Source organism: Moschus berezovskii, chromosome 1, assembly GCF_049115385.1.
Source record: "Moschus berezovskii isolate FMDL1 chromosome 1, NW_MosBer_1.0, whole genome shotgun sequence".
Taxonomy (NCBI): Eukaryota; Metazoa; Chordata; class Mammalia; order Artiodactyla; family Moschidae; genus Moschus; species Moschus berezovskii.
The window spans coordinates 163,488,949-163,507,486 of record NC_142460.1 but is presented as its reverse complement, the minus strand read 5'-3'; the positions used below and the strand labels follow the sequence as shown (position 1 = coordinate 163,507,486).

At 46.1% G+C, this 18,538-nt stretch overlaps 1 protein-coding gene across 2 annotated transcripts in view; it reads right to left on the bottom strand.

Annotated features, from left to right (window-relative positions):
• Window positions 1-387: 387 nt before the first annotated feature.
• PCP4 (Purkinje cell protein 4) overlaps window positions 388-18,538 on the bottom strand; it is a 70,449-nt gene continuing 52,298 nt past the window's right edge. For both annotated transcript variants that reach the window (XM_088840784.1, XM_088840787.1), the window contains one exon: window positions 388-793. In XM_088840784.1, coding sequence (XP_088696910.1) covers window positions 666-793 — 128 coding nt within the window. In that variant the 3' untranslated portion in view covers window positions 388-665. The remainder of the gene's footprint in view (window positions 794-18,538) is intronic.

The window sequence follows — 18,538 nt, the reverse complement described above, 5'->3', positions numbered from 1 at the left end:
CACTGAAATGTGCCTACTGACTAAACCTGGGTGACACGCCCAAATAGACACATTGCCCTCCCCCTTCAAGTTCTTCTGCATGAGTCACAATTCCCCAGGGAGCCCTCTGATTCTTTGACTTGCCAGGATCCAGGGATCTAACCCCATGGTAAGAAGAAAATACTTTTCCCATCACCAGTCAGCGCGGTTAGAACTCTCCGAAATAGACAGGCACAGCTGAGCACACATCTCCCATTCTCAGCAGGAAAACTGCTCACAGAAGGCACCGTGTTTCAGCTCTGATTCTTGGAGGGAGAGGAGAATAGGCATCTAGCCTGCAGTCACTTCTAACAGTAACTTTCCAAGTTAATGTAAAAGGGGAGACAGAGGCAGACACTTTAATCACGCATCTTAACTCCATTTTATTACAACATCAAGGAAAATAATTAGTTGCAGGAGGAATGATCCCGGAGATAAACAGAGACTAAGCTGCTCACAACTGCATTGTCTACACCTTCCTACAAGGGTATAGATATCACGGGTCTCTGTGCATGCATTGCGGGACTGCGGTGCAGGTGGATGTCATGTGATGAGGACTTCTCTTGAGGGCGCTGTCCCTTTTTAATTTCTTGATGGATGATGGCTGAAGGTGGTGTCTCCTGGCAGACTAGGAAGGGACTCTTCCGCTAGGACTGGGACCCGGCCTTTTTCTTCTGGAATTTTCTGAACTGAGACTGGATGGCCACCGCCGCGCGTTCTGTCTCTGGCGCGTCCATGTCAATGTCGAATTCCTCTTGAACCTTCTTCTGCCCATCTGAAGCAAGAAAAACACAAACAGAAGGTGAGCACCGAGCAGTGAGCAGGAAGACAGCGGCTCTGGATCAAGCCAGGCTCCAGGCGCCACGTGGCACCTCCCCCAACACAAGACCTAATTTGCAAAGTACAAGCCAGTGGAGCGTGTCCTGGGCTTCCTCAGAGCTCAGAAGCAGCTGTCTTCTGACTGTCTAGTCACTACCCCTACCAGAGAGGGATGAGGAAAGTCAGAAACACAGTCTCAGCATTGTGGATACTTTCTGTACCAATCTCTGTTCCTTGGGGTCCCACTTAACATCGGGATTAACATATACAGACTGCTATACATAAAATAGGGTTTCCCTGGTAGCTCAGTTGGTAAAGACTTCACCAGCAATACAGGAGACCCAAGTTCGACCCCTGGGCCTGGAAGACTCCCTGGAGAAGGACATGGCAACCCACTCCAGTATTCTTGCCTGGAAAATCCCATGAACAGAGAGAAGCCTGGCAGACTACAGTCCATGGGGTCTTAAGAGTCAAACACAAATTAGTAACTAAACCACCATATGTAAAATAAACGACAAGGACCTACTATATAGCACAGGGAACTCTACTCAACATCTTGCAATAACCTCTAATGGAAAAGAATGTGAAAAAGAATATACATACACGTGTATGTGTTTGTACTTTGCTGTATACTGAAACAAGCACAGTATTGTAAATTAACTGTACTTCAATTAAAAAGAATTAAAACACTAACAGTGCTATTATTTTCCTCTGCTTTCTCATGTAGATACAATTTTTTTTTATATTTACTGATTTGTATTTATTTTTTTATCTTTGGTTATGTTTATTTTTAATTGATTGCTGATTGCTTTACAATATTGGTTTTATTTCTATCATATATCAGCATGAATTAGCCATAGATGCACATATGTTCCCCTCCTTCTTGAACTTCCCGAGATACAATTTAAATAGTGCTACAGATAATGGACTGAGGGGTAGCTCCTGCTCAGAACAGCTCCAACTAACAGAGGCACTGAGCTTCCATGCACACACACATGAGACTTACTGACTGAATGAGGGCTTCTGTTTCTCCCATTGTCACAGATGGATGATACCATCTGACCTTCACAATCAAGCTAGACTCTCACATCTCACAATTTGTTTCAGCGATGTAGGCTTCACATTTTTTTGCTGTGGCAGGGGGCTGAACTCATTCACAGTCAAGATCCTTGAAAATAGGATAAGAGCCATGGTGAAGGGATCACCTGTGATGAGGCCCCCTTTGTGCTGTGCACATTTCTAGCCAAATATAAGAAAACTAAATAAACAACCCTCTAGTCACAGAAGGGAAGAATCATTCATACTCCTTCAGTTTAGTGACAGCTGATCATCAGAATCATCAAAGGCACTATTTTTTAATAAAGTCATGAGGACCCACCCCAGACTCAGGCTGCCTCTTCATGGCCACAGCGGAAGCACTCCTTCAAATAAGACCAAGTTAGAGTAATCAGCATCCCTGGGGAGAGGGTCAGACAGCCCTACTTTCTAAAAAACGCTCTCAGGTGATTTCCAGATGCAGCCAGGGTTGAGATCCAGCTACTTGGCTTAAGATGAAATAACAAATAAGGCCCTGGGTTTAACTCCTGAAAGAACTGGAGGCAGAACCCCCAACTTGGCAGCTGGGCTGAGAACATCCCCTCCATCCTGGGCTCGCACCTGGAGCAGAGGTCAGGACAGTGTGTGGAGCACATCCAGCTTGGGGATGGAGAGCGGGGAGCACTGGAGGCCGGACAGGAAGCCCACCCGGGGAGCAGAGCCAGGGCTTTACTCCTTGACCTTATCACCAGCATCCTGAGTTCATCACTTAACCTGAGTGTGGTCCAGCCCTTCTCCATCTCTCTTACTTTGTTCCCTTGGATGACAGTATTCAGTCAGCATCCCCAGCACAGAGGGTCAAGGACACTGGGGTTATGTGCAAGTTACACAGGTTCCTTCTCTCCTGCTTACTCCGTACTGTTTTCTCTCTCTCATAGATAGACAGATAATGTTAGATGATAGTTTAGATGGATGGATAAATAGATATGATAGGTTAAATAGACGTGTGTGTGTTCAATCACTCAGTCATGTCCAACTCTTTGTGACCCCATGGACTGTAGCCTGCCAGGCTCCTCTACCCATGGAATTCTCCAGACAAGAATACTGGTGTGGGTTGCCATTTCCTCCTCCAGGGGATCTTCCCAAACCAGGGATCAAACCTTTGTGTCCTGCAATGGCAGAAAGATTCTTTCCAACTGAGTCATCTAAAGCCCATAGATTAGATAGATAGATAGCAGTAGATAGAAAGAATAGGTAGATAGATGAGAGAGAGAGAGAGAGAGAGAGAGACGTGTCTGGTTGCATAACTTTTCCTTTGCAGATCCTTAAGCAGGCTCCCCTCAGTTTTCTGAGACCAAGCAGGTTGCACCCAGAGCCCTCCAATCCCACATCCATCTGGGAGGAGAAGATGCTGGCTTTGTAAGCCTTACTGGACTGATTGGTCCATGACCTAAATCAGCAAAACTGTTTCTTTCTATCTCAGATTGACCACCAAGATTTTGAGCAGCCTGATGTCCACGGATTATTTGGAGTGATGTTTTTTAACCCATGAGACCCCAGATGATACAGAGAATCATGGGATGGTCTCTTACTGCATTGGGTAGCCACCACATTTTAAATCCCATTCCAAGTTCCTTTCTTCAGAGATTCTCTAAGGAGCAGAGACAACAGGAAGGATAGGAGATTCCTGAGGCTCAAACTCATCCTTTAAAAACATTTCACTAGGGTTATCACAGGCTTCCCACGTGGCTCAGTGGGAAGAAGCTGCCTGCCAATGTAGGAGATGTGGATTCCATCCTTGGGCCGGGAAGATCCTCTGCAGCAGGGAACGGCTATCCACTCCAGTATTCTTGCATGGGAAATCCCATGGACAGAGGAGCTTGGTGGGCTACAGTCCACGGGGTCCGCAAAAGAGTTGGACACAACTTAGAAACTAAACAAAGCCAAAAATGATTAGCTCCAGCTAGCCTCTATCAAACCAGCACACAATGGCTCCAGCTTGTCTGTCCTCGGCAGAGAGCTGAAGCCGTATCTTGTGCATCAAGAATCATCACCGGATGGTCTGAAGTCCCAGATGCTTCTCCTCCCAGAGAAACCCTTGTATCTACTGTTCCCTGATTGCAGAGGGGGAGAATGAGATCTGACTTAAAAGAAGCTGGGAGACTTTCTCTTTCAGAGTTAAAATTCTGCCGCAGCCTGGAGCTTTTGAGCAGCCTGGTTCGTCTTTTCCCTCTTACAATAACGGAAGAAAACAGCAATATTATTTTTTGACACATGATGAATGAAGATGTGGAAAATTATGTATATTTAGGGAATATATAATGAGACAGTAAGGACAGGTCATAAAAATGGATTTTGCAATTATATCTTCAACTAATATCTTCAGCCAAAGTGATTTATAGATTCCTCCCTCCTTTGAAAAATATTCCAGTGTTTAAAAAAGAAAACCACTGATGTTTCAGGAGTCTTTACTTTGCAGAGTCCAGCATTTCTTGGAGGTCTGCCGTGGTTAGTGCTTCCGCTGAGCTGCCCAGGGATGTGCAAAGCAGGAGGAGGACTCAGATTGTGGTGGAAAATAAGCAATTAGAATTGGTGACACAGGGTTCAATGCAAATGATGTGAGGGCCTAGCAATGGGTCCATGTCGTCCTGGGAGCTAGAAAAAAAAGGAGCTCTAAGCACCCCACATTCAGCAGGAGTGAGGGAATGATGGAGGAGGACAACTGAGGGACCACAGCCAGGGCCCAGTGCCCCCGGCCCTCTGGACATCCCTTCACTAATCCCAAGGCTGCCTCCCATGACCTGAGTGATGGTGACAGTGGAGGGGTGCAGGAAAGCTATATGAAACCTCCCTTTGCCATCACTCCAGGGCAGACGAGAGATGCCGACCAGCAGCATCAGCTGAAACCCAAAGGTAGGACCTTGGCCTTGCCTGCGGAGGACAGGAAGGGCCCTAGGGGTAGCGGGTTCCCTCCAGGGCACATCCTATCCATTCCCCCCACATTCCTACTCTTCATGGGGCTGCCTTTGTCTTATTCTACTCCCTGCTCGACTTCCCATTTGGTGGTCCATCACCCCATCTGAGCTCCATAAAGGCGAGGATTTCATCCATCTTGCTCCAGCAACACACAGGGCCCAGCACATAGCAGGCGTTCCACAAGTAACCAACGGTTGATTGCAAGTGAGTCCGTTGATTGATAAGCCAGGCAGCTGTCCAGTGCAGGCCTTTCATTTCCGTGCGGCAGGGAGTCCTCAGCACCCCCTTCCACCCCAGTGCCCTTAAAGAGGGGTCTGGGCAGTGGGGTACAACAAAGCCTCTGTGGGGCACTGACCCCAGCAGCATGGCAAAAAAAAGGCAAGGTTTCTCTCCTGAACGGAAAATGTGCCAGAACAGTGTCTGTTCCTAGCACCAGTCCAGAGGAAAACGAAAGGAGGTCTCAGGCAGGCAGACAGCACCTCCAGCCTGCTGTGGGGTTGGGCTGACCCTCTCCCAGTCCTCAGACCCTCCCACCTCTGATGAGGCTGCCAGCAAAAGTAGGGGTATAGGTCCAGATAAGGGTGGATTGGGGGTGTCTCTGCCTGCTCTGGGACCCTCAGGAAGGTTCCTAGCTTCTCTGAGTCTCAGTTTGCTTATCTCAAAAATGGAGAGGTAAAACTGTTTTTTAAAGAGTCTGCCCTGGGAATTCAGTGTAGCCTAGTGGTTAGGATTCCCAGCCTTCACTGCCATGGCCTGGATTCCATCCCTGGTCTGGGGACTGATATCCTGCAAGCTGTGTGGCGTGGCCAAAAAAAATATAAATAAATAAAAACTCTACCCTGCTCCATCTAGTCACGAATGTCACGAGCAAATTCAAGGCTGTGGTGTAAATTAAACCAAGACCCATTGGTGTGGGGCAGGACTTGCTAAGTCAGCAGAGGATGCAGGCAGTCACGTGGTTCTCCGCCTGACCATCTGCTCAGTGGTGAGACTCACGGATGTTTGGGCCCCAACGCAAAGAGGAAGGGACTGCTTTCCAGCAGGGCTAGCCATGTGACCACCAAACAGCCAGGCCAGAGCCCCAGGGCATCAGACTCCACACAGTCTTTGGGGTGGAAGGTGGTCTTTGCTGGGCTTGGGTTGGGATGGTCCTCACTCAGCAGGGCAAGGCACAGAGAGTTCTCCACCTAAAGATGACTTCTGGGTCCTGCGAATACACACCTGGAACAGTACAAGAGAAGGGTGCCACCAGTCCCCACAGCTGGGAGGCCTGAGGGCATCAGGCTCTGCACACTTCTCCACCAGAAGGGACCGTAGATTCTGGCAAGCCTTGCAGGGGACCGATGCCACCCTCATTTCCAGACCTCCCTGCAGCCACCCTTCCTGCCGCGTCCTCCACCCGCTGCCGCTCCATGAAGACCATCTGCTGCTCACATCTGCACTGGGTGGGCTGCACCTGGCATTTTTATTTAGAGTCCCACTGCCTGGAGTGGACAACACACATCCCACCCGCCTCCTGATAGTAGCTTTTGAGCCTAAGCCGGCAGTATTTCACCAGAGCACCACGTAAACTGCCCAGGGCTGTGCAGTTCTTATCATTTGTTTCTCTCCAGGGTCCTAGAATTTTAGCATTTCTGTGTGTCCTCCAGGAAGGAATTCTGAACCTGACTAGGAGAATGATCAAAGATGATTCATTCCAATCCACTGGTTTGATTTAAAAAAAAAGATATTGATTGCCAACTCCCCTGGAGCATGAGAGAAAAACCACCTTCCTGACCTCCAGAAGTGTGAGCAGGACTCCCCACGAGCCCTTCAGACTTCACCCAAATGCTATCGGGTCCATTACCTGGAGCACTGGGTCTCAGAGACACGAGCAAGTCTGAGGAGGTGAGGCTCACAGTCCATCAGGCAAGGCAGCGGCAGTCTCAACTACAGTATCTAACTATCACTGTCACCCGTCTGTCTGTGTTCCTATCCATCTTCTCTCTCAGAACGAAAGGCACAGCTGTAAAACCATCCCAAACAATTATACTCTTTTCCCCAGGCAGAAGCATCACCAAACAACCAAGGCACAACAGAGCACTGTTGATGGCCCCAGCCTGATGAAGAACCAATGCTCCCTGCGGCTCAGACTTCTTTTGTGACCTCCCCACCAGGAAGGAACCTTATTCTGTTCAGACTTACACTTTGCATGGCTCTAGACCTTCTTTGATGGCTCAGTAATAAAGAATCCGCCTGCCAATGCAGGAGACATGGGTTTGATCCCTGGGTCAGGAAGATCTCCTAGAGGAGAAAATGGCAACCCACTCTAGTATTTTTGCCTGGAAATTGCCATGGACAGAAAAGCCTGGCAAGCTACAGACCAGGGGGTTGCAAAGAGTAGGACATGACTTAGCGACCGAAACAAATAACAAGGTATTTCTTACACTCTTTTCCTGAAATACAGCCTTCTCCCTGCACAAAAGGAGACAGGGAACGGCCCTGCTGTTTTGCATTTTATTACACCATCAGAGAATTGTTGAGGGAGCCCTTCTTGAAGACGACATTGTAATAAGAACCAATCTTCACCAAGCATTACATGGGTTCTCCCTCATAGACATAAGTGGATTTTCTTTTATAGATCATTTGATGGCAAATGGAAAATCGAGAATCATAAATATAAAAGGAAGGAACTGTTACCAGGGGAAGACAATCCCAAAAAGATACTACAAGCTTCTGATATGTCACGAAAATCCAGCAAATAGGAAAATGGTTTGAGAGACAAAAATTTCCTTTGTGTGAATTCACCCTGATAAAACACAGATCAGCCCTACAGCCCATCGAAGTTTCCTGGTGAGCAATCGTATTAACCTGTAGCAGTGTGTCAGTCGCTCAGTCGTGTCTGACTCTGCGACTCCATGGACTGTAGCTGACCAGGCTCCTCTCTCCATGGGATTCTCCAGGCAAGAATACTGGAATGGGTTGCCATTTCCTCTTCCAGGGGATCTTCCCAACCCAGGGATGGAAACCGAGGTTCCTGTGTCTCCTGTATTGCAAGTGGATTCTTTACCTGCTGAGCCATTTTAGCTGATTCATCTTTATAAAGGGCCTGATTCCAAATACAGCCACATTCTGAGGGATGGTGTGGTGGAGGGCTGGTGGTGCAGGGCTTCAGCATCTGAATTTGGGGTCAGACACAATTCAACACATAACAGCACCTGATCTAACTTTGGGGCTCTCTAGGTTTTATTATTTCTCCTGTTACCTATCAATGGGTTTCCCAGGTGGTGCTAGGGCTAAAGAATCTGCCTGCCAATGCAACTGACATAAGAGATGTGGGTTTGATCTCTGGGTCAGGAAGATCCCCTGGAGGAGGGCCTGGCAACCCACTCCAGTATTCTTGCCTGGAGAATCCCATGGAAAAGGAGCCTGGTGGTCTACAGTGCATGGATCAAACAGAGTTGGACATGACTGAAGCAACTTAGCTCGTACCTGTCAATAACTACTTAATTTTTTAATGAAAGTATTTATTTTGCAGTGGGGTATAACCAGTTAACAAACAAATGTTGAGACAGTTCAGGTGAACAGCAAAAGGATTCAGCTGTACATACACTTGTTCTTTCTCCCCCAAACTCCTCTCCCATCCAGTGCTAGGTTTTAAAGTAGCTTCTTGCTGTATGCCTTGTCTGACTTTTTTGGCCTGTTATGAGAGCTGCAGGAAACGTCCATGGTCTTCACTTTACAAAGGCTCAGAGACCATAACCTGCCTCACTGGAGAGAACCCAGTGAGTTCTGGCCATGGGCTGATTCAGAATCCAGGTCTTGCTCCAAATCTTCTTTTTATTCCCCTGTGTCTTGTTACCTTGCTGCCCAGGGAGGAAAAAGAAGTCTCAGATAGTCCAAGTCTAAACACATGGTTCAGTCTACCAGTTCGGAAAATCTGTCTGTTTACCAGGCAGTCCTGGAGAATTCATATACCAAATTCAGTCGTTTGATAAATGGCCCAGAAGGCCTCCTGCGGGCCTGTCACTGTTCCAGGGGCTGGGAGAGAACAGAGGACAAAACCCTGCCCTTCTAGGGAAACAGAGAATAAAAAGGTAAATGTATAGATAAGCAATAGAATTTCAGAAATTCCTCAAACAAAACAGGGTGCTGAGTGGGAGAGGGAATGTGAGTGCTTTAATGTGCCCAGTGGGCCTCTGGGTAGGGCCTCCCAGGTGGCTCAGTGGTAAAGAACCCGCCTGCCAATGCAGGAGACACAAGAGACTCAGGTTCAATCCCTGGGTCGGGAAGGTCCCCTGGAGTAAGAGCAACCCACTCCAGTGTTCTTGCCTGGGAAATCCCACGTACAGAGGAGTCTGGTGCACTACAGTACATGGGGTAACAAAGAGTCAGGCAGAACTGAAACAACTCAACAACAACAAAGGCCTCTAGGAAGGGGACAGGGGAGGTCATCCCCAACGCTGGCCTCACTCTCACTTGCCCAGAAAAAAGGGGTGACAAATACCACACCTTTTGAAAAATTATTCTTCACTGGTTGAAAAAGTATTCTTCATCCACCCAGTCCCCATCCAAGTGGCAGACTTCACTCAATCAGCATGAGCTCTTTCAAAATTAAAAGACACGCAGTCATCCAGGGCAAAACAGAGCTATTCGGGGATCCTGCAACAGCTCCGGGTGTGATTTTAAAAGTTTGAAATTCAGCCTCATTCCAAAATATATGAACCCTCACGCTTGATCAGAGGAGCTCTTATATTTGTTTCTGAGTTTATGATGATGCAAAGTCATTGCCTAGAGATACTGGCAGTAATTCATGAGCACAGGGGCTTGTGTATACACACACACATACACACACACACAGATGTAAAGTCTTTTGTTTACACATTTATAACCCTCCATATTTTAGGATTTATTTTATAGAAACAAATTACCTCCTATGGCCTAATCCCCTAGATCAAAAATTTGCACATAAGCAGTAAATTGGGATATAATTGTCCTGAGTGGGAGTTTGCCTTGATTAGGAGGCAAAGCACAGAGCGTACTATAAAAGAACCTAAATTTTAGTACGCCATCAAGAAATAATAGTCATTTAACTTAAGTATGCCTTGCAAATGGGGTATTTTAATGCCAAATTTCTTAGAATGTCCTACCTTCTTTCAAAGCATAATATTAACAGGGAAAGAATTAACATCTGTCAGTTGGGCTGCCCTTGATACAAAGAGACTGTACTTGGGCACCGGAGGCCTCTGAACTGGCCACTGACCCTCTCCAGCACCAGGGCTACAGTGACCCAGGACACTAGGGTGCCTTCCTTCATCAGGACCCAAACCCAGCCCTCCAGGCAGGGAAAACAGAGCCACAAGTAAGAAAAGCAAGAATTGGGATATTTATCCCTTAAGCCTCAAATTGGATCAAAATATACCCAGAGAACAAGGCAGCTAGTGTTAGGGAAAAGGTCAGCTCCTCCCAAGGAAAAAAAATAGTAATAAAAATAAATTAGTATACATAGTTCATCACAATGCTGGCACAGAGCATCCCATGAAACGCTAATCAAAACAAAGACAACACGTTCTTTTAAAAGCTGGAAGTGAACATCAAGAGGCCCCAGCTTCCTCAGCCAGTTGTTCCCGAGTTAAAACAGAGTCTCCCTTGCTGGGCAACAGTGTGGAATGCGGCAAGCCAGCTTCAAGCTTCGGGCCATTTCTTGCTTCTGCCTGCTGGCTCGGGATTTATTGAACAGAGGCTGCTGGTGCGGAGAATTGCAATTTTCCAGGTCTCTGCTAAGCGGCAGAGATTAATGAGCAGGGTCAGGCATTAGTGGCAGCTGGCAAGGGGGGCTTTCTGCATTCACCATGTTCCCTCTCTCATCAAATGAAAATGCGGTTCTCATTTCTCCTAACTTTCCTGTTACCAAGTCAGCACCCTTCTGGTCTTTACAGCTTTTTGCAAGACAGAGAAATTCTCTTTTGTCCTCAAATAGAGGGATTTTGAATCCCATAGTCTCCAATGCCCACCTCAGGCTTTGGTGGATGCAAAGCTCCCCCGACTCCTTTCTCTCGACCTCATTATCTTATTTCTCTGACCCCTACCTGGACACACCTTGCTCAGATAAGATTACTCCCAAGCTGTGGCATTTAGGTAATCAAATAAGTGCACATCTGTGGGACTCAATGGAAAAGAATAAGCACTGGTGAGATCAAAAATTTTCCCTAACTCAAGTCTAGGAGGAGAAAAACAAAACAAACAAAAAAAGATATAAATATTGTTGAAAACAGTTTTTCTATTGGAAAGGCAAACTCAGTTCCTCTTTGCATTAGTCTGCTTAGGGCTGCCATAACAAACTACCACAGTCAGTGCAATTTAAATGGCAGACATTTATTTGTTCCCAGTCCTGGAGGCTGGAAGTCCAAGGTCAAGGTGTCCACAGGCTTGGGTCCTACAAGCTCTCTGCCTGGACGCAGATGGCCGTGTTCTCCCCGGGTCTTCACACGCTCATCCCTCTGTGTATCTGTGTCCTGATTTCTTCTTATAAGGACAGCAGACACCTTGGATGAAGGCCTACCCTAATGACCTCATTTTACCTTAATTACCTCTTTAAAGGCCATATTTCTAAATATAGTCACATACTGAAGCACCAGGGCTTACGGCTTCAACAGAGGCATTTGAGGAGGACACATAATTCAGCCTGTGACACTGGCCAGAATGCCTACATTTCCTAGCATAAAAATAAAGAAAGGCCTATGAGCTACAATGAGAAACAGCTTCACTAAAGAAGCCTCGGATTCAAATCCCAACTGATTCTGTGTGGTCAGATTTGCCTTTCTGGGATTTGCATCCTCCCCTGTGTTTGAAATGGGGATAATAATAAATGAAGGCTTGTTTCTCTCGCAAGATATTTACCAGAGAGTGTACCTGGCTGCTTGATAATGTTTAAAAAGCAAAGACAAATGCAGGGTTATTCCCTGGTGGTAATAGATGGGGGCCTGCAGACTGGCTCACCCAACACCCCTCCTCCCACCTCCTCCCTCCACCGCAGGTTTCCTGGGAGTAGAATTCTGCTGCCCAGGTACTGTTGTTTTTGTTTAGTCACTAAGTCCAGGTGTGCATGCATGCGTGTGCAGGCATGCATGCGTGTGTGCTCAATTGTGTCTGACTCTTTGCGACCCCATAGACTATAGCCCACCAGGTTTCTCTGTCCATGGAATTTTCCAGGCAAAAATACTGGAGTAGGTTGCCATTTCCTACTCCAGGGAATCTTCCCAACCCAAGGATCGAACCCGCATCTCCTGCATTGACAGGCAGATTCTTACCACTGTGCCAAGTGGGAAGCCCTAAGTCCAGGTGTAATGCCAGTCAAACAGATGCAGTGTGGCAGGATCTGAGAAAACAGAGGTGAGTACTAGGTGAAGCAACCAAATACGGCAAGATCCCCCTCCACAGGCACAGAAGTAGAAACACCTAATAGGGCTTCCAGGGCCAGCAAGCAGACAACCCCTGTCCTTTGCCTGGAGCCACAGACCAGGCAACAGCAACAGTTCTTGGAAGAGCTTCTGCTGGAAGAACTTGACACGTGGCTGCATGTTTCCATGTGCATTATCCTTGGCTATTAATGGCCAGGACTGGTTTCCCTGCCTCCCAGAAATTCTGTAATACATGGATAACCTATAATAAACCCGTTTCGGCTAAATCTTGCAAGAATGGTGTCTGTGGTCCATGCTGCTATCTCCTGCAGGCATGCCTAGCTTACATGGGGCTACGGGAGGAGAGGAATGTTACTAATGAAAGAGATGATTCTGTGCGTCTAGGGATCAGATAGCAGATTTCCATTTCATTTGCATAGAAGATTCTTTAGTATGCAATGGAGAACAACTTGAATGAAACTAGGTAAGGAAGAAACCTCTGGGAGATGTGGATAACACATCAAATGTTCCTCTTCAGAGTACACGGAAAGAATGAAAATTCCTTCCCAGGGATTAACACCTAACTTCCTTAACAGTGAACCACTCAGAAAAGCCACTGTTTGCCTTCCTTCACACTCTGAAGACTTTGAATTGACTGGGAAGATGGAGAACAAAAGAGTCATCGGACACCTTTGACCTGCTCTCCATGCAAGCCAGCCACATAGTTAAGGGCTCAAGAAACTCCATCAGCAGAAATGTGTTGTGGCCAAGTCTATTTCTTGCCTCTATTTACCCCTTTTTTCTTAGTTATAAAACCCCTGACTTGGGGCTGAGCACATGGCTACCCAGAACAAGGTTTCCATGCTCCTTGAAATTGGGTGACCTAAGTTCTGGTCAATACAATGTGGGAGAAAGAAATCTCATTAAAAGAAAGATAACTGGGAATTCCATAGCAGTCCAGTTCTTAGGACTCAGCACTTTCACTGCTAGGCCCAGGTTTGACCCTTGCTGGGGGAACTAAAATCCTAAGTAACAGGGCCAAAAAAAGAGAAAGAAAGGAAGAAAGGAAAGAAGCTAACCCTTGGCCCTTTTTACTTACTGCTATCTGCTTTCTACTAGCTGGAATGCAGATGCAATGGCTGGTGCTCAGGCGGCCATTTTGGAGCATAAGTCTTATGCTAAGGATGACAAAGCAGTAATACAGATGCTGAATGCACCTTGAAATCATCTTAATTGTTATCAACTACCTATCTTCAGACTCCTTTTATATGAGTGAGGAATATACATTATAATTTAAGTTGTTATTTTAAGGGTTTCAATTTCTTACAGATAAACCTTATCTACTTACACATACATATTAATGTATATAGTTCACTTGAAAATATTTTGTTTCAAGCTGATAATAATAATTCAAATATACATCCCCATGCATAGTTTGGCTTCACTATATGCTTGGGTTTTTTTAATATACACATCTGTTCAATTTCTGATATGGATGGTCATTTTTTATAGCACTTAACACTTTTAAAACCTCAGGTTTTATTTCTACAGAAATATTGCCTGCATATGTGGTAACCTTTGACAACCATCACTCTCAGGTGTCCCTGACTCACTTATTATTTTTCTTCTCCTAGGGCATCAGCTTCTTCCCTCCACTCCCTAAAATTTTAGAAATGAACCTGAGTGAGGTGCAGCTCCTAGGCATGCATTTCCCCACAGGGTTTAGCTCACTCCTTCCATCCTACTCCAGGCCCATTTTTTTTTCTTCTTTTCAGAGTTTTAGAAAAATTTGAGTGCTTTCCTGTCTTTTATGTTACCTGGTTTACCATTTCAGAAGGGAGGAATTTCCCCGGGCTCTTTTCCCCCAACTTTTAAACTTCAAAATATTAGTTTTAAAGGATTAAATTCTGAAAATTTCACCACTATGGAGAATTCTCTAAAGTTCCCCAGTTTGAAATAGAGAGAAAAATCAAATACAATCATAATCAGAGTACATGTTCAAGTAGCCTCAAAGTATTAGTTCATCTAATATTTAAAAGCAGAGACATTACTTTGCTGACAAAGGTCCATATAGTCAGAGCTATGGTTTTCCCAGTATTCATGTATAGATGTGAGAGCTGGACCATAAAGAAGGCTAAGCGCCAAAGAATTAATGCTTTGGAATTGTGTTGCTGGAGAAGACTCTTGAGAGTCCATTGGACAGAAGGAAATCAAACCAGTCAATCCTAAAGGAAATCAACCCTGAATACTCATTGGAAGGATTGATGCTGACGCTGAAGCTCCAATACTTTGGCCACCTGATGTGAACAGCCAACTCACTGAAAACAACCCTGATGCTGGGAAAGATTGAGGGCAAGAGTAGAAGGGGGCAACAGAGCGTGAGATGTTTGGGCAGCATCACCGATTCAAAGGACCTGAGTTGGAGCAAATTCTGGGAGATGATGTAGGACAGGGTCGCCTGGTGTGCTACAGTCCATGGGGTCACCAAGATCCGGACATGTCTTAGCGACTGAAAAACAACAACATTAAAAACCTCTCTTGAGCCCATTGAGTATCTGACTTCCATTGCCCCATCATTCTAGACATTTTGACTATAAAAGGGAAGGGAAGGCGTTAAGGCAGATGGAATGCATTCCACTCTGTGCAGGAGGAAGAAGACTGAATAGGAGAAAGGCCAGGACAAGCCTAGGGTTCTCATGGAATTAGGCAAGCTTTATGAAAAATGTGGAGAGCAAACAGCAACGTCGGTTGAAAAATCATCACGCAGATGCCAGAAAGGACCGAAGCTGTTTCCAGGCTTTAGGACCGTGATTCTCCTCTCTTCCCCTTTGCCCTCTGTGCCAGGCACTGGCTGATTAGAGATGCCTTTCTCCAGCAGCGTGACAGACCTGTCTGCATCCTTCCTAGAGCTCCGCCGGCAGCTGAGCAAGGGGCTCTATTGTCTCCCCGGAAACATCCCATTTGGGCTCTTCAGCCCTACACCTCTAATCCAGGTGGAGAGGTGTTTTCCCAGGCAGATTTTCAGGGATTACAAGCTTTCTTAGATGCACAAGAGTATTGGACAGAGGCGTCCACTGTGTATTCAGAATTTGGGTGCAAAGTTTTGAAAGGGGGGTGGTCTGTGAAGCCAAACCAGAGCCTGTATCCTGATGGGTCCAGCTGCAGCCGGACTGACACACTCCTGTTTCTGCTTACCATCTCAAACCTGAGGTGTGATCAGCCCTGATTTCCCCATCTGGTCATGCGTCTTGTGTTTCCTGAGTGTCCTAATGACAGGGACCAGCTCTTCACAGAGGTGTGTGCTTCTGTTCATAAATGTCTATTTATGTGTCATCAAAGGCATGCATTCAGCTCCAGGAACTGCTGGCCCAAGGGTTTAAACTCCATGCGCTCTGTCTCCTGACCCCACAGCCTCAGTCTCCCTTCCTTTCTTCCTGCTGTAGGTTTAGGCAAAACGATATCCCTTCTATTTGCTTTTTTAAACTGACACTATCTTGAGAGCCCACGGCCAAGGACTTGCTGATTTGTTGGAAAGAGTGGTTTTAGAGGCATGCCATTTTAAGCCTTGGGCTTTGTTTTCCTCCCTACCAGAAAGATGGGTTCACATGTTTGTAAAAAGAGAACAAAACTGAACACCCAAGGAAGGATAAAGTGATGCGGTTTCTGCGTGAAGTAACTCAGCCACACAGTGTCTTAGATTCTCAAGGACTAGTTCACAGAAGAGCCTGGGTTTTACTGTTAAGCATTATTCAGTAGAGATGTCCTGACAAGTAATCCCAAGAAGAAATAGAATAAGAAGTGCTTCCCAAGTAGGTGGAAAAATGCTAAAGCTCCAGGCTCCTCTCCTCCTGGTTGAGGTGAAAAGCATCTGGGATAAATCCAGACGTGGTCTGTGCTTGGTCCCACGGACCATCCTGAGTGTTCAACCAGGACTTTTATGCAGCACCGTGACAGAAAAGCAAAGCCTTGCACTTTCCACAGACAGACCACCTAGCCCCCCTCCACCCCCATCCAGAAGCAGAATATTTTCATTTCAAGAATTCCAAACTAGGGCTTCCCTGGTGGCTCAGTGAGAAAGAATCTACCTGCCAGTGCAGGAGACATAGGTTCCATCACTGATCTGGGAAGATCCCACATGCCCCAGAGTAACGGAGCCCGTGCACCAGAGCTATCAGGCCTATGCTCTAGGGCCCAGGAGCTGCAACTACTGAGCCCACGTGCCACAGCTACTGAAGCCCATGAGATCTAGAGACGATGCTCCACATACTGAGAAGCCTTTGCACCACAGTTAGAGAGTAGCCCCCCTCTCTGCAACTAGAGAAAAGCCTGCACAGCACAGATCCAGCACAGCTAAACATTAATTAATTAATTAATTTAAATTAAAAAAAAAAGAATTCCAAAAAGGAAATAATTTCCAGTGTTAGGCAACGTGATCAAAAAGTGTTCAATTTTGAAATAAAGTTTTAACAAAACATATTTCAAGGGATCAGCACTGACTGATCATCCCTTGAAGCATTCTAATCATCAGCAGAGGTGGTAGAAGAGTTACTGTCTAGATCACACATGGAAGCAGTGATAAAATATCCATTTTTGGTGGCAGCAGCTCAAGGGAGCATTAAATAGAGGCTGATGACAAGAAACTGATGAAGGAAACCAATTTAGATAGAATGTTAGCAGGGAAAAAAGGTCTAATGTCAGTCTGTTAGAGAACGGAAGTCCTCCCCAGAGCCATAGCATCTGACCTTTCGCTAAAGCCATTTCAAGCTGAACTGAGGACTGGCACAGCAGGGACTTTTATTTTCCCAGCTGCAAATGGCCAGGGAGACCCAGCAGGCTGCTTACAGCTCAGATACCTAATTGGAAAGATTTGTTTTGTTTTGTTCACCTCTGAGATGTGTGAACAGGAAAAGATTGAACATTTTATCTGCAACTTGCTCATAATGTCTTCAAAGAATCTATGCTAGCCTTTCTGACACTAATCTGGCTCATAATTTCAAATTTTGTTGCTGTTCAGTCACTAAGTCATGCCTGACTCTTTGCTACCCCCATGGACTACAGCACGCCAGGCTCCCCTGTCCTTTATTATCTCCTAAAGTTTGCTCAGATTTATGTCTGTTGAGTCAGTGATGCTATCTAACCATCTCATCCTCTGACACTTCCTTCTCCTTTTACCTTCAATCTTTCCTAGCAAGAATTGGAATTTTTATTAAATGATACCTGATGTCAAGGCCTGGATGCATAGAAAATGCAAGTGAGGGACTTCCCTGTTGGTCTAGTGGTTAAGACGTCCACCGCAGGAGGCACAGGTTCGATCCCTGGTTAGGGAAGTAAGATCCCACATGCCATGTAACATGGCAAAAAGAAAAAGACATTTAAAAGAAGAACGAAAATGCGAATGAGACATTTTTTCAGAAGTAGCTGCAACTCAATATTCATTTGCCATGGCGCCAGAGAGGATACCGGCTGACAACCTCAGGTTCCATCATCCCAAATATGCAGGGCACCAGAAGGGAAAGTGTTACAAAGCTTCAAAAGAAAATCAGAATGCTTTCTGGCTGCAACAGCACAGTAACAATTTAATTTTAGGGGGTAAGGGCGGTGCTGACAGCAGCCTCTTTCTGTACACAGGTGTGCCCGTTTCAGCCTCAAGAGGCCACCCACCTGTCACGCAAGGACTGGTCTACACCTGTCCTCACCTGGAGGCCAGTCCCCGGCCAGGCAGTCTCACCATCAGCCTGAATGCACATCACAGAAACATCCAGGGAAATAAGCCCTCTCTTCAAGTTTGGCAGTCAGCTAGTTGGAAATGCAGTTTGTCCAGATAAAAGGCCGAATGTTTCCGTTTTCATCTGTTTTTTTTGGAAATAGTTACATTATTTGTTATCACATGTTCACAGCCGGTGAGAATCCGATTCTGATTCTGTCCGTTTCACCTACTTTCCCCTCTACTGCCTCCACCAAGAAATAGCATCCTTTTCTCCTTTGAACTCACAGGCAGCATTCCCTTGATGGGAACAGAAAGTAAAATCAAGAGAAATCAAGCGTTCTGTAGTGTTCCGGGAGAGAGAGGATCAGAGAGTGTCCACATGAGAGAAAGAGGCTGAAGACACCATTGTCCCACAAAGAGGACACTGGGATCCCAAGAGTGAAATGATTCACCACAAGTGAACCGCCAGCAAATGGCCAAACCACAGGACAGGGACCTGAAACTTTGGGGGTTCATTCTTCCCCCATCCCTTGACGAAAAAGCTGAGACTCAGAAGGGGTTTTCTGGGCAGACCAGACAGGCGAGGAGGCCCAGAGGCCCTGCA